We start from the raw sequence: 24,942 nt of genomic DNA, 5'->3' as shown, positions 1-24,942 counted from the left end.
ATTTCATCAATTAGTCTAACAAATATAGATATTTTAATATGCATAAATATTAATAAAATAATATATAAAAAAATAAGAAAAATTCAAAAAAAAAAATTACCTGAACCGGATCGGTCAACGGTCCGGTCAACGTTCGGTTCGGTCCGACGATTTGGCTCGGTCTGGCGGTTGGATCGACGGTTCTGGCAATCTGACCGGTTTGACGGACCGGACGATCTGACCGGTTCAATCCGGTCCACTGACGGTTCGTATGAACCGATTCAAGGTTGGCTGAAACGGGTCGTTGGGTCGGGTTACACGGATCTCAGGTCGGGTTCGGGTCAATGTGCGGATCCTTCTTTGGTTAAAACGACGTCGTTTTGGGTTTTATTTAAACGAAGTCATTTTGGCTATTGATAATTTATATAAAAATCAAAAATATTTTTTTTTCGTCATATTTTCGGTCTTCAGAAAAAAAAATAGCCCATTTTTTTCTTCTCTTTCTTCTTCAACCGCACGCCGGGCAGTCGTCGGTGCCGTCGCCATTCGTCGATCGCCTGCCATCGTCTCCGGTGGTCAGAAAAACCCTAAAATTCTCCCACGAAATCTTCTCGACCCCCTGAGCACAGTTCTGTCCTCCTTTTCACCAAAAACGGCCTTGATTCGCGTAGATCGGGTTTTGAAGTTTTTGGGTTTTCTTCTCTTTTTTTTTTCGACGAAATTGATGATTTCTTGGCTTTTGCAAGTGGCTCGACGCTGAGGTTCCTCGCCGTTATTTTTTGGTTTTTGTTTTCTTTTTTTTTGCATTTTTTTTTTTTTTACGTTTCTGTGCCCTTTTTTTTGGCTAGATTTGTTTGTGTATTTTAAGGGGTAGCTGTGTGTTTGAAAATAGGTTTTTGTTCTTTTTGTTTGAGAGCTGACCGATCTCTCAATGAGGAAGATGGTTGGGGATTTTAAAGGGTTTCGATTTAGGAGAATCTAGGTGGCTATAGGGTGGCTGTAAGTAGGTTGAAAGAGCTGGTCAAGGGGTTGGTTGGGTTGGTCAGGGAGTTGGTTGGGTGGCTGACAGGGAGTTGGTCGGGGCAGTTCGGCGTCGTACCAACCTCTTGACTTCTGTCTTATTTTCGTTTTGTTTTTTTTTTTGTTTTTTTGTTTGTTTTATTAAATATTATTATTATAAAAAAAATAAAACAGTAGACCCGGATAAAACCGGTGTCTACAATTAGTTATAGCTACTAGTTCTTAACTTCTTGGATCGGAGTTAGTTTATTAATGGACTCTATCAGTTTGGGTAACAACATTAATTTAAAATAAAATTTGTTATCATTTTTTAAATATGAAAATTTTAAAGTGATTTGATCACTAATGAGACTAAATTATCATAAATAATGTAATAATAAAATCATTAGTGATATTAAATCAATGTATTCAATATTGCATAGAAAAAATGATTGAATAAAAAATATTCAAAAAAACTTAAAGGTAATAATTTTAACTTTTATTGAGTTAACAATTTATAAAATGGCAATTCATTATTGTATAAAAAAATTACAAAATATAAATCAATTTTGATAAAAATAATTCCTTAAAAATATTTATTCAAAGTCATGAACTCTTCTCATAAAATTAAGGTCACTTAGATTGACATGAAATTGAACTAATTAAATAAATTTATTTTTTTATAATCAATAGAAAGCTACTTATAAAGAAATTTTGAAAGGAAACATATGTTCTTTTTTAGTTATTAATAAAGCCAATCAATCATAAAAGGATTTTGAAAATTATTTTTCATGGTGATAAGATTTTTTAGATTTTTTGAAAGAAAATCAAATTATTTTTTAGACAATAATTTTATCACTTTAATTGATCTAAAATTACCATCACATATGATTTTCAAATTGTTATCGAATAGAAAGATTTAATCATAAATATATACATATCATCGAGATTTTTAAATCTATCATCCTATACAACAAACTCTAGTTAAAAGTGTATATATACGAAAAAATACATAAATAACGATTGATAGGTAGAGACTTTTCTTAGAATTTTCATTGTTTATTCTAAAGGTGAAGCACCTTGAAATGACCAATATTGTTTATTCTCATCCTTAGTTTGTTCATATTTCTAACTTTATTTTTGCTTACTTGCTTCAATATTTTTTGAGTTTCTCTTTTCATCTTTAAGATTTATCTTTTATATCAATACTTATAACTTTCTAAATTTCTATTTTATTTTTTTCAAAAGCTTAATGAGGTATTCAATGAGGAAATATACAATCAATTTCAATTATCTTTAATGAAAATAGCTATAATAGGTGGGCTACGGTTATGTATAGTTATCTAAAAAAAAAAAATCATGGCTTAATGTTATCGGAGAACGAAAAGCACCAAAAAGAAAAAAAAGAATAATTCGGTAATAAATTTGCATATTGAATAAAAGAATGGGAAAAATAAGAATTATCGAATTCTGATATGGTTTACTAGCACCATTGTTTCTTCTATTAATGTACATTTTAGGCGATTTGAACTTTATACAACTCTGATACCATAAAAAAAAAAAAAAAGAAAATGGTAAAAATTTTATTATAATTACTTTTGTTTTACAATGAGGTTTAAAATTTATTTATATAAAGATAAACTATTTCAAAATAAAAAATACAATAAATAAAAATAATGATTAAATCAATTTTTATAATCACATAATTAATATCTAAATCAATAATTAATATTCTTTAAATCAATATCAAATCAATCAAAAATATTACTAAAATAATATCAAAATATTATTAAAAAATCATTAACATACTTTAACATAAAATTAAGCTATAATAGATTTGTAAACCAGATGCTAATTATACTATGAAGAATTAATTAGAATTTTTATAGAAAGAACTAATTAGAATGTTTTGCCTGCATTTAGACTTTTGCAGACTCAACTGCGTAAATAAAAAAGGCAACGGAGTAAACAGAAACATTCGTGGAATGTTCAAAGGAAGCAATATCCAATTTGGGATTATTTATTTGATTGACTAATAAATAATTGATTTAATTAGTTAAAATTTATTTTTTTGATATGTAATCTTGAATTCGAATCTTATTTATAATCACTTATTAAGATTATTTTAAATATATAATTTATAATTATTTATTTTAAATTATTTGATATAATATATTTTATTTTAATTTCAAAAATTAAGTAATTTATCTATTTTAAATTTTTTTAAAAAAATATTTATTTGATTGTTTCAAGATTCATAGCCTGTCTCCAATATTTTGATATGTAGATTGAGTTGGCTTTTTGTCATCCACAAAATCATTTATAGTTTTACAAAAGAAAACCAATTTTCTCCCCACTCTTTTTGACTACGGTTTTTCAATTCTGTTGATGGTTTTTTTCTTTGTATGCCAGAAATAGGAAGCGTCTAAAAAGATAAAACCAGCGAAGGTATAACTTATTAGTTAAGACATGGAGATCAGCATGTGAAAATTGAAAATTTATGCAATTTTCGAAGTGGGGTGCTGACATTTTTTCCATGACTGCAGCTCTAAAAGACGGCAGGCAAAATCACTCGACTTCTTTTCATTTTTATTGACTTTTCCCCGTTCAAACTCAAAATATTATTGGTTAATTAACTATAATATAGCTAGTCTTCCACCTCCCTTTCTCTTTCACCATTTTATCTTGAATAGTAAAAATATAATAGTATTATTTAAATTTAAAATTAAGAATATGATAAAAAAAATATAATATTAATTTAATAATACTAAAATCGAATTTAAAATTTAAGATTTTGAATTTAAATTAATTTAAAAGACTAAAAATAATAAATAATATTTTTATGTACTAGCTACGTACTCTGATTTTTCTGTCTTGCAAATCTCCAATTAAGAAAGATTGACCATTTTACATTTTCTTTCTAAAATAAAAAATGTGTAAAAGCTACAAAGTATTCTCCTATTTTAATGGCCCACACCATTCTGGTCCTTACTGTGCAAGCAGCTGTATGTAAAGGGATGGGAAGGGTGAGAAGACTGGGGAATAGGGATCATGCTTTTATAAAACGTGGACAACATGTTAAAATCACAGCTTTGCTAGGATAACCTCAATGTTAAGGCGGCAGTAAAGACAACCACAAACTTAACATCAAACATCCAAAAGATATATGGAAGTATATACTTTCTAATATCTATATTTATTTGGGGAAAAGTCACCATGTCAACTGCTCTTTTTCCACTGTGGGTGATTATTATTGTTTCTTAAAGAACCGTTATTTTTTAATCTAAATCAATTTGATACGATTTAAAATTAATAAAAATTATATATAAATTTGATAAAAATAAAAAATATTTTATATATAATATTTTAATATAAATTATAATAAAATAATTTTTATATTTTATATATATATTTAACACAAAATAAATATGATATATAATTTTAAATCTAAACATGAATCTTAATCTCTCGTATTGTTCTTTTGATTTTGGTCTAAGTCAAAATATAAATAAATAGGATAATATTATAGCTTTATACTACTAAATTGGGAAAAATAGATTAGAAGGAAGAAAAGTAGGGAAGATACAAACACGGAATATCTAACAATTTGTTGTCTTAAACTAATAATTAGGCTGTGGTAGTAGTCGGAAAATATGTTGGTGGCGGTGCGGCTTTGAAGAGGTAGCAAACAACTATTGAAAATTGGATAGACTTAGAAAGTAGACTTTTTAAAGGAAAACGGTGGGCAGCAAATTTGCCTTTCGTCTACTTCTGCTCTGGCTTTGTCTGCGGTCAGCAAAGAGCTGTACACGCCCTTTCATGGCCGACATCCATGATCATAACATTTTTTTTTTATATATTAATTCCAACTTAAAGATGTAATTTATCGAGCTTAAATCGATATAATATTAAATTTAAGTTCGAGTTTATTTAAAATTTAAGACTCAAAATTCAGTTTAAATTCGATCGAGTTTTATTCTTTTAACTCGAGCTCGATTCAAGATAAAAATTGAGTTACTCGAACTCGTTCGATTAGGTTCGATTAATATGTAAAAATAAGTTTGATTTTTATATTCAACAAAAATTCGATTATTTGTGCTTGAGTGCGAGCTCGAATTTGAAATATTTTATTTATTAAAATAATAAAAATATATTTAAATATAAAAAACTCGATTAAGCTCGCGAGCTACTCGAGCCAGATATAAGAATGCTCGAACTCGGCTCGATCAATGAGTCAAGCTACTCGAGCTCGACTCAATAATAATCGAACCGAATTTGAGTTTTATTCTAATCGAACTCGAGTAACTTATGAGTACTAATGCATTTACAATCATATTCTAGCTTCTTTGGCGTCATCTCATATTGAATAAGATCAAGAGCATATCTTAACTTTTTAGATACCGTTAGATAAGTTATAAAAAATTTTTAAAAAAATTGTCACTAATCTTTTTTAATTAAGTATGATTGACTATTTATTAAAAATTTAATTTTTTTAATAAAATTTTAAAATTAATTAAAATGTATTAAAAATATAATTTTAAAATTTATAACACTCATTTTAAAAATAGTATCTATTAATTATATGTTTGTCTTTGAATTTTGACAAAAATGACCTTAAGTTTGGTATTTATCAATAATTTTCTTAATTTATTTTAATCATCACAAATTTGGCCCTTCTTTATTATTTTATTAGAGAAAAAATAAACTAAAACCTTGTTATTGAAATTTTTCAAAAAATATTTCAAAACACTGGTAATATTTGAAAAAAATTATTTTATGTAGAGATTTCTTAAAACTCATTACTTAAGCATCTTAAAATTCTTATCATCGGAGGCTCATATTTATTTTTTAAAAAATAAATGACATATATGCAATATGAAATGTTAATACACATATTTTAATTTTTTTTTTTTAACTATTTATTAATTTCTTTCTTATATTATTTAGAAGAAAAAAATTTTTATTGTTTTGAAAATTTTTTATAAATACTTCAATATGCTTGTAGTATTTTTTAAAAAAATTTCATCTATAGATTTTTTAGGCATTACTATTTGGAATATCTTAAAATCTTATCATCGAAATTTTATTTTTTTAAATTATTAATATTTCATGCTAAAAGTTTTACAATAATACAATTATCTATAATTTATTTTGTAAAACACATTTTTGATAAATATGTTATATTTTTATTTCTTTTTCTTTTAAAAAAACTATTCAAATTATATTAACAAATGAAAATATTTATATTAAAAAAAATTTTCAAATATTTCAATACTTTAGTAATTTTTAAAAGTCTGTTCTCATCTAAGAAATTTTTTGGAATCGTTACTCTGATTTCTCGGAACCTTATCATCGAAAACCTGCTTTACTTTCAAGATCATGTAATACAAATGATAAGGTGCAATATGCATATGAAAATTGTTGTTTATATGTATTATTTATTTATTTATTTTAAACATTTGTTTTATTATATTTTTATATTACATATTTTTTATATTTTAAAAGACATTACATATTTTCCTTATATTATATTTTTTTCATTATTCATTTTAATTTTGTGTTAATCACCTAATTATTTTACAATCATTATTATTAAAAAGTTTTAAAAGGAACAAAGTAAAGAAAATCTTTTTATTGAAAATTTTTTTAGATACCTCAATACTTTAGCAGTATTTTTAGAAAAATTTTCTCACATAGGGATTTCTTAGAAAAATTTTCTCACCTAAAGATATCTTAGAAATCTCTACTCAGACTTTCTTAAAATCCCATTTTCGAAAAAAGGTTTTAAAGAAAATATATTTTTTTAGCTTTTTTTTTAACATATCCTATTCAAAATTTAAAAAAATTAATTATGCATAAATAAACAAATAAATAGCTTAGTAAAAATATATAAAAACATAAAGGAAATAAGAAAATTACCTAAAAAGACCAGTCAAAATTGATCAATAGTTTGGAGGTGGTTTAACCTAATTCGGGCAAGGTTTGGGTGATCCAAATATGTTACATGGTTTAAAGGCAGTTCAAGAGATGCAGGCTAGTTTAAGAGCAGTTTATTGGTTGGAAGTAGTTTAGTAGCTGGAAGCGATTCATTTAGACTGACTCAAGGATGGATAAGATGCTACTTGCAGATGGGCTGAGCAAGCAGACTCGAGTTGAGTCAGGTCCAAGTGTGTTTTTTTTTTTTTTTTTTGTTAAGGCTATAAAAACTAAGTTTATTTTTTCACTTCATTTCTAACTTTTTCTAAAAAAAAAAAAGACCTTTAAAACTCTCTTAACTTCTAAAACAAATCCGGTAACCAATCACCCTTTCCAAATTCTGACCACCCTTGATCGCGCCTTTGTAGTCACCATCACAAGTGGCCACCATCGTCTGACGTTTTTTTTGGTCAAAATTTTCATCATAAGCTCCTTTTGACCCCCTAATCACTATTCCAACCTTAGTTTTCCCTAAATTGCCCTTTAATATCCTAAATCTAAAGTTAAAGCCCAAACTTTCAAACCGTCAAAAGCACATTTATTGTCATTCGATTTCCCTCATCTTTTAGTATGTTATTGCTATCTTCTTTTTCTTTCTTTTCATCATCTCTAATCTTCCTAAAATCTCGCCACCATTTATCACCATTGTTATTGCTAGTGATTTTTGCCTTCTTTTTATTTTTCACGATCTTCTTTTTGAAATAAAACCCAATACCCACTTAAAACCACCAAAACTGTAGCTCTTTTTTTGTATTTTTTCTAACTTTTGTTGCTTTTTTGCTTAATTGAGGTTCTTTCTTTTAAGAAGAATGTGATTTGATTTTTTTTTTATGTTATTGGCTCTGTGTTCTCTTCCAAAGATATGATTTTTTTTATTTTCTTTTTTTGGTGAAATGGGGTAGTAGAGAGTGGGCTACAGTGGTGGCTGTATACGTCCATGTGGGCAGGCTAAGCCGTTTAGATGGGTGGTCACAATGGGTTTTATGAGCTAAGGGTTAAAGATGGTAATGGTCGTAATGGTGCGATTGCTCTCAATGAGTAGGATTGAGCAAATATTGGTTCAAATCGATTTAATAGACCAAAACCTATGAAATATGGTCAATTCGATTCAATCTAGTGATTTTCGGTTATAGTCGATTTTGAGATAAATTAAATTTGTTAAATCGATTAATTATAGATTCTCAAAATTGATAATTGAATTAATCGAATTAATTGATCTTATAATAACTGAGGGTAAATAAGGTAAATATGTATATTCCCCCTAAAAAACCTTAAACTTAACTCACTTTTTCTAACCTATCAAGACCCATCTACATCGCCCTTTTTTTGCTCTTTGCCTCCCTCTTAGTCTCTTGCTCGACTACTTTCCTCTCAATCTCGTGCTCAATTACTTCTCTACCTCTTTCACATTTTGCCTTTCTTGCTTTTAATTTGCTACACAAGATTTGCATAAGATCAGAGTTTGATAGTTGTAAATATATTTTTTTGCTACACAAGACTTACAGTTATCATAAGTTCCTGATAACCTTTTTTTTTCCTTTACCATGATACTATAATGGTTGCCAAGATAGGATTAAACTATACCCATCGTTTTCACCTTAAAAATTTCTCCAAGCTTCTTAAAGCTAGTGAGGAGTAGGTAAATGTCTTTTCATATATGTCTTCATTTAGAGCCATCATTTTCCCTCTCTATCAATAGTCCAGTAATGTTTGTCATCAAAGCATAAAATAGACTCTTAGGCATCTTCTCCTTTATTATCCAGAAAAATGTTATAATCCTCTAATTCCCTATATTTCCACTTTTTCCATACCTTTTCAATTTTGACATAATTTTAAAAATTTTTTATTTTAATTTATATTTAAAGTTATCATAATTTAAATTCAAATCATTCAAGTTAATAATCTTTCATTTTTTTTATAAATGAATTGAAATGTTAAATTTTTTAGTGACATAAATGCAATTATCACAATGATTAAGCTTGTGAATCATTTAAATCAAAATTCAAATGGTTAAAAATTATTATCCCTGTAAATTACTAGTAACATGTAAAGACATTGAATTTTAAGTTGTCAATAATGGACATAATAAAGAGTTCCTAACTTCCTACTTCCTACCCATACTTTTTGGCCTTCGATATTAAATACTGAGTTATCATTAAAGCTAAAACAAGCAACTAATTACCCTAAACTATGCTAGATACTTAAATTAAAAGCTAAAACAAATTAGCCTAAACTATGCTAGATACTTAAATTGTTTGTTGATAAAACAAGCAACTAATATATAGTTTCATCAACAAACTATTTCATTATTTGAATATCCAATATGTTTAATAATTGTGTGGCCACTGTATTATTATTATTTCATTATTTGAATATAAATTTGTTTTATTCATTATTTAAATATAATTTAATTATTTATTTTTTTATTGTTTGGATATAATTTGATTACTTTTTTTTTTGGAAGATGTCAAATGAAATGGATGATATGACTTTGGATTCTACACCTAGTCAAACACAATCAGCCTCTCAACTTCCTGCACATGATAAAGTAACAAGAAGTGAAGCTGTAAATTCTAAAGGGATGAGATAAGCTTTTAAGCCATAGTCAAAGGTATGAGACCACTCCACTAAATTTGTCAATGAGGAAGGTAATCGTAAAGTTGGGTGTAATTATTGTGATAAAATTTTTTTTGCTGATCCTAAAAAGAATTGAACCACTGCTTTGAATAACTACATGAATTCTTGTAAAAAACTTTCTCGTGTTAATGGGGATGATGTTACTTAAACAAAATTGGTGTTGCTATTAGGGGGAGTAGAATCTTTAGGCACATTAAAATTTAATCAAGATACTGTTAGAAATAGTGTAGCTAAAATGATCATTCTAGATGAGTTGCCATTTAAATTTATGGATGAGGAAGGATTTAGGTATTACATGTCAGTTGCATATCCTAGAATTTGGGTACCATCATGATGGATAGTTGCTAAGGATTGCTATCAGTTTTATATTGATGAAAAGAATAATTTGAAGCAATTCATGAAATCATTTTCCACAACATTATCTCTTACCATTAATACATGAACCTTATTACAAATGGTCAATTATATATGTTTTATAGCTCACTTTATAGACAAAGATTGGAAACTAAACAAAAAGATATTAAATTTTTTTCCTGTTTCTAGTCATAAAGGTGAAGCCATTGGTAAGGCGATTAAAAAATGTTTGTGTAATTGGGGGATTGATAAGATTTTTACTGTTATAGTTGATAATGTTAGTTCTATTGCAATTGTATATTTGAGAAAGAAATTTAACAATGCTAGAACTAGTATTTTGGGAAGCAAATATCTTCATTTGAGATGTATTACACATATTATTAATTTTATTGTTTGTGATAGATTGAAAAAAATGAATGAATCAATTGCCCATGTTAGAAGGGCAGTAAGATATATAAGATAATTACCTTCTAAGTTAGCCAAGTTTAAAAATTATGTTGTGATTGAACATATTCGGAGTAAGGGTTTATTGTGTTTAGATGTTAGCACTAGATGAAATTTTACTTACTTTATGTTAGATGTAGCTTAAAAGTTTGAAAGGGCATTTAAAACATTTGATGATCTTGATCCTTATTATAGAGGTGAGCTTTTGATGGGAGATGGGGTGCCCGATCAAAATGATTGGGCAACTGTTAAAAAGTTTTACCTTTTCTTACAATAATTTTATGATCTCACCATGAAAGTTTTAGATACTTCTTACTTCATATCTAATACTTTTCTTAATGATATATGTGATTTTATTCCACTTTGTGAGAATGGTAATTAAATCCTGATGTTGAGTTGAATGCAATGGCAAAAAGAATGAAGGATAAATATTATAAGTATTGAAAAATATAAAGAAGATGAATTTGTTAGTTTATATTACTTCTCTTCTTAATCCTTCAAAATAGCGTCTTTTTGTTGAATATTACTTTATGAAAATGTATTTTTCTGATGAAGCTTCATTAATGATTAAGAAAGTACAACAAGCAATAGAAAACTTGTTCAATGAATACAAAAGAATGTTAGAATCTCAGTCTGAGTAAATTGGTGAAAGTAGGCAAGTAAGCCAAATATCACAGCCCATTGATGATGAAAGTGAAAATGGAATGATAAACAAGAAGTAAAGCTTTAAGTCCAAGTATATGAGGTATAAGATTGAACATGGAAAAGATGAATATAAATTAGAATTGGCTAAATATTTAAGTGAGAAGCCTGATGATGATGATAGTAATGAGTTTGATGTTTTAACTTAGTGGAAACTCAATAACCATAGGTTTATTATCATTTCCTATCTAGCTCGTGATATATTAGCAATTCTTATATCCATAGTTGTTTTTGAATCTTTTTTTAGCATTTATGGTCATGTGCTTAATGCATATATGAGTTCTTTAACTCTTAAGATTATGCAAATCTTTATTTGTGCTCAAGATTGGCTACATAGATATTCTAATCTTGATTCATTTCAACTTGAATATGATTTGATACAACTTAACAAAATGGATTTGGATAATATTTTATTTATACCATTATTTATTTTTTAAGTATTATTATTATTTTTTATTTTTTTAAAGCTTACGTTTGTTTTTTTTTTTGTTTATATATTTTTAAATTTGTCAAAAATTACCTTAGATCCGATAATTGATTAAGAAAATAGGTGCATTGACCTTTTAAGATAACTTCATTATTAATTTCTATGAATATTTGCATTTTGAAAATATTTATTTTATTATTGACAACTAATTAATGTTTTGATCTCTTTAACATCTTATGAAACAATGAAGAATGTGCACCAAAGCTATGGGGTTCATGTAAGAAAAATGCTATTAGAACCTGTAATGTCCTTTAATTAGCTTATTTTATGTTTTTTATGAACTTTTATATCCATTTGCCAACATGAAGTATCCTTAACTTGTTTTATATTTTGTATGAGCTGTTAGCTGAATTTGCCAACTTAAAATGTCTTTAATGTTTTGCATCAAAGTTATGAGAGCTGTATTTACTTGATTTGCTTTTTTAAGTTGGCCTGTTAACACTTGAAAACTTGTTTATGGGTTGAAATGATAATTATTATGTATTGTTGGCTTTATTTGTTATGTGATATATGTTAGAGTAATATTTTTTAAAACTTATTATTTAATTTATTTTGATTAAACAAGTTTGAATGAGTATTTATTTATCTTTTCTTTTGTAAAATGTTGTTGAAATTATTAAATTCTTTAATGATTTAGTTTGAATGATACATGAATTTGAGTTTTTATTGGATTGAATCTGTAGTAAAATAATTATTCAAAATAGGAAAAAAATGATGAAAATTTTAGTTATTTAACCGAACTGATTGAATCGAATTGAATCGAACTAAATCAAACCAATTTTTGATCGATTCAGTTAAATTGGTTATTTAAAATTTTGTTGATCAGTTCAGTTACTTATAGAATAAAAGTCAATTAATTTGGTTATTAATTTTTTCAGACCAAATCGACTAATTACCCACCCCTATCGGTGATGGGTTAGTGAAGTGATAATGGTGGCTTAGGTGTCAGTGAAAGGGAATGTGGTGTTTATTGCCAAATGGTTCAAAGGCAATAAGGTGGAAAATGGATTTTCTGGTTGTGGTTCTCTATGTTTTTTGCTGGTGTTTTGGTGAAGCTGTTATGGTGGTATGGGGGTTGTCTGGTGTTGCAAGCAAATTATGGTTCGAGGATAGGTAGTAGATTTAGGGTTTGTGTTAGGTGTAAGGGTGGTTGATGGGAGATCCTTCCTGGAAGTTGGGGAAAAAGTTTGTTTTTGTTTTTGTTTTGTTTTTATTTTTTATTTTTTTTGGTGTTGGTCTTTGGCAAGAAATGGTAGTTTGATGGTAAATGCAAAGCAGTTTGCGACTATCAATGGAGATGGTGGTTTGGTGTTATGTTGGTTCAAATGGGTTATTGTGTGGATTGTTTCGTTGAACGGGGGTTTTTGGGTAGTTTTGTGAATGAAGTTTTTGTTCTCGTCTCTCATGCCAAATGATGCTTGTGGATTTTATCTGTGAACTAGGGTTGTAACATTCCAAAGTTTATCAACTTCTAGTGGCCAACAAGCTATTGGTTGTAAGGTGTAGGGGTAGTGGGACTTCAACTGGTTGCTGGCAATGCCGACTTCAATCTGTCTTCTTGCTTTTTTTTTTAAATTTTTTAAAATTTTCCATTTAATTAAAATATTTAAATAAAATTGGCCTTTAAATTCTTAGGTTTTAAATTGGTTTTTGGGCCTTTTAAATTGAAAGAGTTAAATTCTATATTGATCTATACCAAATTGGGCCTTAACTCAAATAAAATTAGATTTGATTTTATCCTATAAAATATGATCTAAAAGTAATTAATTAGAAATAAATCCAAATAAATTTTAATTACATTGCTTAAATTACCCAAATTGAAACATCCAAATCAAATACAAAAATCATAAAAACTTAAATTGATTTGAATAAAATTAAATGTCTACATATGACATATATATTTTTTAATACTAAGATTTTGATCTATGAAATGAAACGAACTCTCAAATTTTAATAATTAAGAATTATTTTCAATCTTTGTCTCAATATGCATATAGAACTTGAAATTATCTTTTAGACTTCATGTTCAAGTTTTATCGGATGCGGATTTTATTTGATTATATATTAACTTATTAAAATTAATTAATTTATTTATTTGAATTTTCTTTTACTTGATATGTGTTAAAGATTACGTGATGATTATAATTCTATTAATAAATCTAACTTCATAAAATTATCAATTAAAACATGTTTTGTTCTAAATTGAAATACAATCACTTATATTAAAATTTTAATATTTTATTAACATATTTTATGTATATTATCAATTAAAAGATTAAAAAAAAAAAAAAAAAGACAAAAGCATAAACTTGTTTTTTCCTTTCCCCACTCTATTTCTCTTTTTATTTTTGTTGTTTTAATCCAAGAAAGATTCAAGCATTAGTTTTTTGGTCAAGTAGGATTTGAAATTGTAAACAATTAACTTTTTATAAATTTTGATAAAAAAAATTTATTTATAAATTAAAGACCAACCAATGAAATTGATATCTTTACTAATGCAAATTATTGTGCAAAGACCTTGAACAAAATATTTTAAAGCAAGGAAGAATTAAAATGAAAGAAAAAAATAATTTAATTTATTATTTATACAAACTATGCTTTATTCATTTGTTAATATCATTTTTTTTTTTAAATCTCTCTCTCCCTTCATCATGAAAATCAAGTTATCTTTTGAATTTTCAATTTGTCACTCTAATTTCGAGTTGGAAACCCCACATCAATATGTAGCTAGCCGCATTAAATGAAATTAAAAGGAAAGAAAATCTTTTCAATTTGAAGTCAGACACGTGGTTGAATGGATGCAACTCCACTAGCAAATGAAACGACTCTAGAAATAAGAGAGGCCGAAGCCTGAAAGTCACCCCCCCAATTTGGAAAACGATTCTAGAAAAAAGGACTATTGTTTATTTGCGCACGAGTTATTCATGCAACAATTAATCTTTTCTCGCGTGCCAAACAGCTTGAAATTATCGAAATCAATAAAATGGGTTCTACTATTTGAAGGAATATTGGATACTTAATTAATTGACTTTTTTTTCCATTTTTTGGTCCCCACCTTCTTACCATTGGAAAAACAAGTGACCCAATATTATATAAAGGCATGGCTTCTCTTCATATCATTCATCTCCTCATAAGTCATTACCCCTTGTTGTTAAGCTTTCCCTTCTTTGATTTCTTCAGCTTTTGTTAATTGTTGTTGTTTTTTAATCAATGGATTCAGAACTTTCCTTGTGGCTTTGCTCCATGTGCAGTGTTTTCTGCCTTATGTTCTTCTCTTTCACCCTCTTGTTTTCTTTGTTTTCATTGTTGATCTTAGTTTTGAGGATGAAGGTATGGTGTAATTGTGAAATCTGCCAGGCTTTTCTTACTTCGAGTTGGAACGAAGAATTCGATAATCTTTCTGATTGGTATACTCACCTTCTTAAAAAATCTCCCACCGGAACGATCCACATCCATGTTCTTGGCAATATCATCACTGCAAACCCTGAAAATGTGGAGCACATTCTGAAAACCAGGTTTGAAAACTACCCAAAAGGGAAACCTTTCTCTGCTCTTCTTGGTGATCTTCTTGGTAGAGGTATTTTCAATGTTGATGGTGATTCATGGAAGTTTCAAAGGAAAATGGCCAGCCTTGAGCTTGGTAGCATCTCCATAAGAATGCACGCGTTTGATATTGTCAGGTCCGAGATTCACTCCAGGCTCATCCCTCTTTTATCATCCGTTTCTGGTAAAGAACAAGTTTTAGATTTACAAGACGTGTTTAGAAGATTTTCATTCGATATTATCTGCAAATTCTCCTTCGGGTTAGACCCTGGTTGCCTCAATTTATCACTGCCCATTTCAGAATTTGCTGAAGCTTTTGATTTAGCATCCAAATTGTCGGCACAAAGAGCGGTGGCATCTTCACCTTTGATATGGAAAGTCAAAAGGCTATTGAATTTGGGCACAGAAAAGCAGCTCAAAGAAGCTATTAAAATGGTGGATGAATTTGCTCAAGAGATGATTAATCAACGGCGAGAAAAGGGCTTTTCAGACAGTAACGATCTTTTGTCAAGATTCATGGGTACAATCAATGACGAAAAGTATCTTAGAGACATTGTTATAAGTTTCCTCTTGGCTGGTCGTGACACGGTGGCCTCAGGGTTGACCAGCTTCTTCTGGTTGTTATCTCAGCATCCAGAAGTCGAGTCAGCTATTCGAGACGAGTTGGAAAGGTTCATGGGGACGTCCAGTGATCAACAGTTTGCAAGCTTTGATCAAATGCGAGAAATGCACTATTTACACGCGGCTTTGTACGAAAGCTTGAGACTGTTTCCACCAGTCCAATTTGATTCAAAGTTTGCTCAAGAAGACGACATTTTGCCTGATGGTACCTTTGTGAGGATAGGCACCAGGGTAACCTACCATCCATATGCAATGGGTCGGATGGACCGGGTTTGGGGCTCAGATTGTCTTGAATACAAGCCAGAGAGATGGTTGAAAAATGGCAGATATATCCCTGAAAACCCATACAAATTCCCAGTTTTCCAAGCTGGACAAAGGGTTTGTTTAGGGAAGGAAATGGCTTTGGTGGATATGAAATGTGTGGTTCTAGCCATAATCAGGCGCTACAGCATCCGGATTGCCGATCCGAATCAAGCACCAAGGTTTGCCCCTGGTCTCACCGCCACTGTAAGAGGTGGCTTACCGATTCTAGTCCAAGAAAGGGGAGCTTAATTTTAGACATGCATGCCCACAATTGTTGGGAATCATCTCATGCATAGTTAATTCACAACACGGGGGCGCAGCTGGTTAGCTTCTATTGGGGGGTAAATGCTTGGATATAAGCTGGCCCATCGTAGTTGAGTTTGAAAAACTTTTACCAAACATGGGACAGAGGGATATGTTTCTTCCTGTAATATTTTCGTCAGATATGGGGATTTTACCACACATATTGTACATATCTTAAATCCGTCATTTTCTTGGTACCAAAGGCTTAGAAATATAAGAGAGAATCTGAAACTACCTTGGTTGATGCAGTTACCTTTGGAAGTTGGTATTCGGTTTGGAGTTGGAATTTCGAAAACCTCATTGTAAAAACAAAATATTTAAGAGAGGAAAGATTCAAGCATTCCATATTCAAAAAATTTCAAATTTCCAACCTGTGTCTATCACACCAACAATTATATTACTCTCTTTTTGGAGATTTCTTTCAACTGATAAAGGCATGCCTAGAAAATCCCATGATCTTGTTGTGTGAAGCTGTCTCATACTGCTTGGGAAGACGGAAACCACATTTTCTTTCTCTGAAATCACTGGAAATAATCTCTCATAGTCATATAATATTGTTGCATATATAATATACTTACTGTAATCCAAAACTGGTATTTGCATATAAATAACCTTGCAGTCTTTCAGCTTCATCCGGCGACAAATATGCAGCAAATGCATTAAAACTTTTCCCGTAGCAGTAAATTCTGGACTGTCGAGCAGCTTCCTCACTAATAAAGATGAACTGTAGTGATTAGTTAATTAACTGATTATACTACTACATTTTAGATAGAAAATTAAGCTATATACATCACAGTCTAATTGATTGTTAATTCACTCTTTTAAACAACTTTCCAAACAAATTTGTTAAAAAGTAATGTCGCTTGTCCGATATACTAACAATTTATTTTGATTTTGAGTTACAATTAGGATTTAAACTCGAAACCAGGGGCGTAGCTAGCTAGGGGGCAAAAATAGGCTATGTCCCCTCAAAAAAAATTTTAACACCCTTATATGTATGGTACTCCTTTTCATAAAATTTATTATTTGATCCTATTCTCCTATTAAATTTATTATATGATCCTCCTTCTCACACCTTCTCTCTATATCTATATCTGATTTCACCTCTGCTAGAAACCCTTAATTTCAAAAACCCATTCTAGTACCACTAACTAATAATGACAATTTGGATAGTCACAAAACTTTTATAGGCATTTCTTTTTATGAATAGTCGGACAATTAGAATGTCAAACACTTTTAACATTTCTCATCTTTGAACTTGTCTGATTTGTGCTTAGAACACATAATAATTTTGTTATCACTTACTCTTCAGTAACTTTAGAAAGCAAGCTATGGTGATTGGCCACAGCTAGAGTTTTGATTTTCAAAGAATCTCCCACGTAAACGATGTAAGCCTGTTGCATGTCCTTAATAAAGAGAAAAAAAAAACTTTGTAAGTAGCAACTAAGCTTAGAAAAAAAAAAAAAAAACTGCACACATAAATATAAGATTTCAAAGCTTCAATTAACACCTTTTCCTCGCCCTTGTCGGCAGCAGCATGGCCTAATGTCGACACAAGAAGGAATGTAGCCGAAAAAAAGAGACTGAGAATAACAATGTTTATTTCCATTGATTATATGAATCCTCCAATATATTTTTTTTTGGTGTTTCTCTTTGCTTGTCTGGTATATATATTGAGAGTGGGAGAATTTAAAATTTAAATACCATATCAGATAAGCATATAAATCATCTGTTTGAGTATTTTTGTTAAGATCACAAAATGGTTTTAAAATATAGAGAGATTTTGTATTTAAATTTGGGATATTAATTGAAGCTACTAGTTCTTAGCTTCTTGGATCCGAGTTAGTTTATTAATGGACTCTATCAATTTGAGCAACAACATTAATTTAAAGTAAAATTTGGCATCATTTTCAAAATATGAGATCACTAAAATGATTTGATCATTAATGATACTAAATTGTCATAATTAATGTAATAATAAAATTACTAGTGATATTAAATCAATGTATTTGATATTACATAGGAAAAATGATTGAATAAAAAATATTCAAAAAAACTTAAAAATGGTAATAATTTTAACTTTTATTGAGTTAACGATTTATAAAATGGCTAATCATTATTGTATAAAAAAATTGCAAAATATAAATCAATTTTGATGAAAATAATTCTTTAAAAATATTTATTCAAAGTCATGAACTGTTCTCATAAAATTAAGCTCACTTAAATTGACATGAAATTGAACTAATTAAATAAAAAAAAAATTTATAATCAATAGAAATCTACTTATAAAGAAATTTTGAAAGGAAACATATGTTCTTTTTTAGTTATTAATAGGGCAAATCAATCATAAAAGGACTTTGAAATTATTTTTCATGGTGATAAGATTTTTTAGATATTTTGAATGAAAATCAGCTTTTTTTTTTGTACAATAATTTTATCACCTTAGTTGATTTAAAATCACTGTCATATATGATTTTCAAGTTGCTACCAAATAGAATGATTTAGTCATGAATATACTGATTTTTAAATCTATCATCCCATAAAAAACTCTAGTTAAAAGTGAACATATAAATATATAATATGAAAAGATACGTGAATAACGAATGATAGGTAGAGACTTTTCTTATAATTTTTACTTTAACATAAAATTAAGCTGTAATAAATTTGTAATATAGACGCTAATTATACTATGAAGAATTAATTAGAAATTTTATAGAAAGAACTAATTAGTTTTGCATCCATTCAGACTTTTAGAGACTCAACTGCATTAAAAAAAAAAAAAAAAGGCAATGGAGTAAATAGAAACATTCATTAACTGTTCAAAGGAAGCAACATCCAATTTGGAATTCTTTATTTGATTGGCCAAGATTCAACGATATCTCTAATTTTTGCATATATAGATTGAGTTGGCTTCTTGTCATCAACAAAATCATTATAGTTTTACAAAAATAATCCAATTCTCTCCCTTCCCTTTTGACTACGCCTTTCCAAATCTGTTAATGGTTTTCTTCTGCTTTCTGTTGCAGAAATAGGAAGCGTCTAAAACCCTAAAACCAGTGAAGCTGCACTTTCTTAGTTAAAACATGGAGATCAGCATGTGAAAATTGAAAATTTATGCAACTTTCAAAGTGGGGTGGTGATTTTTTTTTGTGGAGTTTCTCGTTGCTTGTCTGGTATATATATTGAGTGTGTGAGAATTTAAAATTTAAATACCATAACAGATAAGCATATAAATCATCTGTTTGAGTATTTTTGTTAAGATCACAAAATGGTTTTAGAATATAAAGAGATTTTGTATTTAAATTTGGGACATTAATTAAAGCTACTAGTTCTTAGCTTCTTGAATCCGAGTTAGTTTATTAATGGACTTTATCAATTTGATTAACAACATTAATTTAAAGTAAAATTTGGAATCATTTTCAAAATATGAGATCACTAAAGTGATTTGATCATTAATGATATTAAATTGTCATAATTAATGTAATAATAAAATTACTAGTGATATTAAATCAATATATTCGATATTGCATAGAAAAAATGATTTGAATAAAAAATATACAAAAAAAAAACTTAAAAAAGGTAATAATTTTAACTTTTATTGAGTTAACAATTTATACAATGGCAATTCATTATTGTATACAAAAATTACAAAATATAAATAAATTTTGATAAAAATTATTCTTTTAAAATATTTATTCAAAGTCATGAACTGTTCTCATAAAATTAAGGTAACTTAGATTGACATGAAATTTAACTAATTAAATAAATTTATTTTTTTATAATCAATAGAATCTACTTATAAAGAAATTTTGAAAGGAAACATACGTTCCTTTTTAGTTATTAATAGGGCAAATCAATCATAAAAGGATTTTCAAAATTATTTTTCATGGTGATTTTTTATACAATAATTTGATCACCTTGATTGATCTATGATCACCGTCACATATGATTTTCAAGTTGTTACCAAATAGAATGATTTAGTCATGAATATACAGATATCATCCTGATTGCTAAATACATCATCCCATAAAAAAACTCTAGTTAAAAGTGAATATATATATATATATATTTATGAAAAGATACATGAATAACAAATGATAGGTAGGGATTTTTCTTAAAAATTTTACTTTAATATAAAATTAAGCTGTAAGAAATGTTGGGTCTAAAGTAATAAACATAAAAATACAAAAGTAATATATCGTAATAAATTTATAGTAATAGATAACAATCGATAATCAACAACGTAGGAAAAATAAAGTAGATCAAGATTTACATTGAAAATCTTCTTGTGTAGTAGAAAAAAATCACAGACCACTAGAAAAAAATTTTACTATAAAAGAATAGATATACAAAATTTTTTTCTAATTAAAACTAGAGCTAATCAACAACTAAAGAGATAATTAAAGAAATCTCACCAAAAAAATAACTCAATAAATACACTCTAGATTTATTTTTAAAGAGCTTTAAACCCAATCATCATTGTTTAGAATGTAAAACTCTAAATCATAAACTTGTTGATAAAATTTTAACTCAATCAAACTATGGATCGACTTTTGTTCAACTAACTCTCCCTACTTCATTCTCTCTCTATTTTTCTAGCTTTTTTTTTCCATTTTCTTTTCTTGATTTGTGGTGCTACCTTATTTTTTCAACCTTAAAACAACCCCCACCTCTTTTTATTAAGTAGTTGGGCTCTGTGTAAAAAGAAAAATCAAAGCCTATAGCTTTTTATTGGTCCAAAACTAATTACATGGGGTTGAACTCCACTTATCAAGAAAGAAAAAGCCAAAAAAATAGAGGGAAAAGGGAGAATGAATAGTTGACTAAACGAAAATTGATCTGTAGTCTAATTGAGCTGAAATTTTATCAACAGGTTTATGATTCAAAGTTTTACATCTAAATGATGAAGATCGGGTTTGAAGCTCTCTAAAAATAAATTCAAGGTATATTTCTTGAGTCATTTATTTGGTAAAATTTCTCCAATTACCTTTCTAATTATTGATTAGCTATAGTTTTAACTAGAGAAGAACTTTTTGTATCCATTATTTAATAGTGGAGTTTTTTTTTTTGGTGATCCATGAAGTTTTTCCTCTACACTGAAAGGTTTTTCACATAAATTTTGGTGTGCTTTATTTTTTCTACGTTATTGATTGTTGATTGTTGTCTATTACTATGGATTTATTATGATATATTGCTTCTACGTTATTGTGTTTATTGCTTCAGGCCCAATAAATGCTATTAGAGTAAAAGTTATTTTAAGACGTCAATACAGAAGCAACCAATATATAAGTAATTTTGTTTAAGATCATAGAAGGTGATACAAGTTCTATGATAAAATTGACAGCATCAAATTATTCAATTTGAAAAGCCTATGATGAAAGATCATTTATACTATAAAAATTTGTATAAGCCGATAATGGATGATTCGACTAAACTAGCAGATATGAAAGATGAAAGTTGAAAAAAATTAGACGAAAAGATGCTGGCTACAATAAAAAAATGGGTTGATATTAGCGTGTTCCATCATGTAGCATAAGAGATAGATACCCACTCTACTCGAAAAAAATTAACAGTATTGTATGAGAAAAAAATAAGTATGAATAAAGTTATGTTTGTTAAAAAGCTTGTAACTTTATAGTACAATGATAGACGATCGATTACAAAGTACTTGAGTAATTTTTAAGATATATTTAATCGGATGACTACTATAGAACTTAATATGGACGACAAAATGAAAACGTTGTTTCTTTTGGATTAATTGCCAAACAGCTAGAATATTCTAGTTGTGATTATTTTTAATTTAGCTCTTAATTATAATATGACATGGGAGATGATAAAGAATAGTATGCTTAATAAAGAAGTAAGACGAAAAAATTTAGATCCTGGGAATTAAGCTTTGGTGACAAGGAATAGAGGTAAAAACATCGACAAAAGTCAGAAATCAAAAGGTCGTAATAAGTCTAAATATAAATCTAAGTCTAGAGATAAAGTAAAGTATTTTCATTACGGTAACGTCATATAAAACGATACTACAAAACCTTGAAGCAAAAGCGAAAAGATAAGAAAGGTAAAGGTTTAGATGATGATAATGTTATAGTAATAAATTCAGATAGTGATTCAGTTACTTTGATTTGTATACATAGTAATTGTAATCATGTTAATAATTCTTACGTTGAGTAGATAGTTGACATAAAAACGATATATTATTGTGTTCCTAAGAGAGTTATTTATAACTTACAAAACAAGAGACTTTGATTGCACTAAGATGAAAAATAAAAGTGTGTCACCGATTGTTTAAATTAGTGATATTATTATACAGACTAGTACGGGTTGTATGTTAACTTTGAAAGATATCAGACACATTCTAAATATAATAAATATGATAATGAACTTGTTTGCTATTAATGTCTTTGATAAAGAAAGATATGAAAGTCAATAAAAAAAATAGACAGTGAAAGCTTCTCAAAGGATTTATGATAGTTGCAAGAAAAAAACTATGCTGTACAATTTACAAGACGTGGATGCAATTGAATGGTAACTAGATAAATGCCATTGAGGATTAGCAAACTTGTGACATAAAATGCTGGCACACATGAGTGAGAAAAAGTTATAAATTTTGACAAAGGTAATATCTCATTCTCTTAATCAAATATATGTTTTTCGATTCATGTGATTATTGTTTATTTGCTAAGCATCATAGAGTTTATTTTCTTAAAAGTTCTTAAAGAAAAGAAAACATATTGAAATTGATTTATCCTAACGTATGTGATTCCATTGAACTTAAGTCATTGGGTGATAGTAGGTATTTTGTTGCATTTATTAATGATTCTTCACATAAAACTTGAATGTATATGTTGAAAAATAAAAGTCAGGTATTGCAGTATTTCAAAAATTTTATGCCATAGTGGAAAGGATGACAGGGCTGCCCTTAAAGTGTATTCAAACTAATAATGGTGGATAATATACATCCAAAAACTTTGAAGAGTATTGTTCAAAGCATGGGATCAGGCATGAAATGACAGAACTTGAAATACCACAGTATAATGATGTAGCTGAAAAGATGAATCACACCATTGTAAAAAAAGTTAGATGTATGTTAAGGATGACAAAATTATCAAAGCCATTCTAAGGTAAGTAGTTAACAGAGTTTGTTATTTACTTACTTAACAAATCACTATCAGTTTTTTGAGCTTTGAAATTTTAAAAAGATTATGGACAGAGAATTATGTTTCATACTTTCACCTGAAAATTTTTAGGTGTCAAGCATTCATACATGTACCAAAAGAGCAAAGATAAAAGTTTGATAGTAAAACCACATAGTGTGTGTTTGTAAGATATAATGATGAAGAATTTGGTTACTAGGTATAAGATCTAGTGAAAGAAAAGATAGTCAGAAGTAGAGATATGATCTTTTATAAAAAATAAACCATAATAAACCTTAAAAAAATGAAAAGACTATAGAGGTTGCTGTTGAGTGTGATGTTTCAACACTAACAGAAGTTTCACAGAAAAGAGCTACAGATGATGAAAATGAGTAAAAAATAGAACTAGAGGATATGAATGAGCCAGTCATAGTTAGTGATGAGCCAAATATAATTAGTTTTGAGTAGGGAAGGCAATCATCTCTACTTGAGAGTGTTGAGCAAGGAAAGCTGCCTTCGATATCAGGTAGTGTAGAGTCTTAACTTAGAAGATCTACTAGAGAGCATAAGCCATCTACTAGGTATCCAAGTTCAGATTTTATTTTAATTATCACTGAAAAAAAGTTAGAGAGCTTCTAAAATGTCAAACTACTTCGAATAGAAAATATTGATTAAAAGTAATGAAAAAAGAGATAGAGTAATTAAAAAAATGGTACATATTATCTTGTTAAACTTTCAACAAAAAGAAGGTCATTGAAAAATAAATTGGTGCTCAAGTTAAAAAAGAATGATGATAAATTAGTAAGGTGGTGAAAAGTTTTTTTCAAAAATCAAGCATTAATTTCGTTAAGATCTTCTCTTCAATTGTGAATATAAGTTTCATTCGAGTGATACTGAGATTAGTAGTTAGTTTGAATCTTGAGCTTGAGTAACTTAATATAAAGACTACATTCTTGTATGGTGACTTGTAGAAAGATATTTATATGAATCAACTTGAGGGTTTTGAAGTGAAAAAGAAAGAGTACTTAATTTACAAACTGAAAAAAAGCTTATATGACTTGAAATAAACTCTGCAATAATGGTACAAAAAGTCTAATTCTTTTATAATGAGCCACAATTATAAAAAAAATAGCAGCAGATCTTTGTATGTAAGAAAATTCTCTAATGGTAACTTCATTATTATCTTATTATATGTTGATAATATGTTGATTGTGGGACAAGATGCTGGTATGGTTCGCAGGTTGAAAGAACAATTATTTAAGTCATTTGACATGAAAGATTTAGACTCAGCAAAGTAGATTCTCAATACAGACATTATCCGAGATGAAGAAGCTAGAAAATTATAGTTGTCATAAGAAAAGTATGTTAAATGGGTGCTTAAGATTCAACATGCAATATGCTAAATCAGCTAGCAGTCCACTTGTCAACCATTTTCATTTGAATAAGATATCT

General features: G+C 28.4%; 1 protein-coding gene across 1 annotated transcript; it reads left to right on the top strand.

Moving 5' to 3' along the window:
* Positions 1-14,697: 14,697 nt before the first annotated feature.
* On the top strand, positions 14,698-16,582 carry LOC111302096 (cytochrome P450 94C1-like). The gene has a single exon (XM_022898033.2). The coding sequence runs from the start codon at positions 14,789-14,791 to the stop codon at positions 16,292-16,294; it is 1,506 nt and encodes a 501-aa protein (XP_022753768.1). The 5' UTR covers positions 14,698-14,788; the 3' UTR covers positions 16,295-16,582.
* The last annotated feature ends 8,360 nt before the right edge of the window (positions 16,583-24,942 follow it).

The sequence above is a fragment of the Durio zibethinus genome, chromosome 15, assembly GCF_047325235.1.
Source record: "Durio zibethinus cultivar Kanyao isolate XHJ-2024 chromosome 15, ASM4732523v1, whole genome shotgun sequence".
NCBI lineage: Eukaryota > Viridiplantae > Streptophyta > Magnoliopsida > Malvales > Malvaceae > Durio > Durio zibethinus.
Note: the sequence above shows the minus strand (reverse complement) of the source record. Positions and strands in the feature narration are given on the sequence as shown.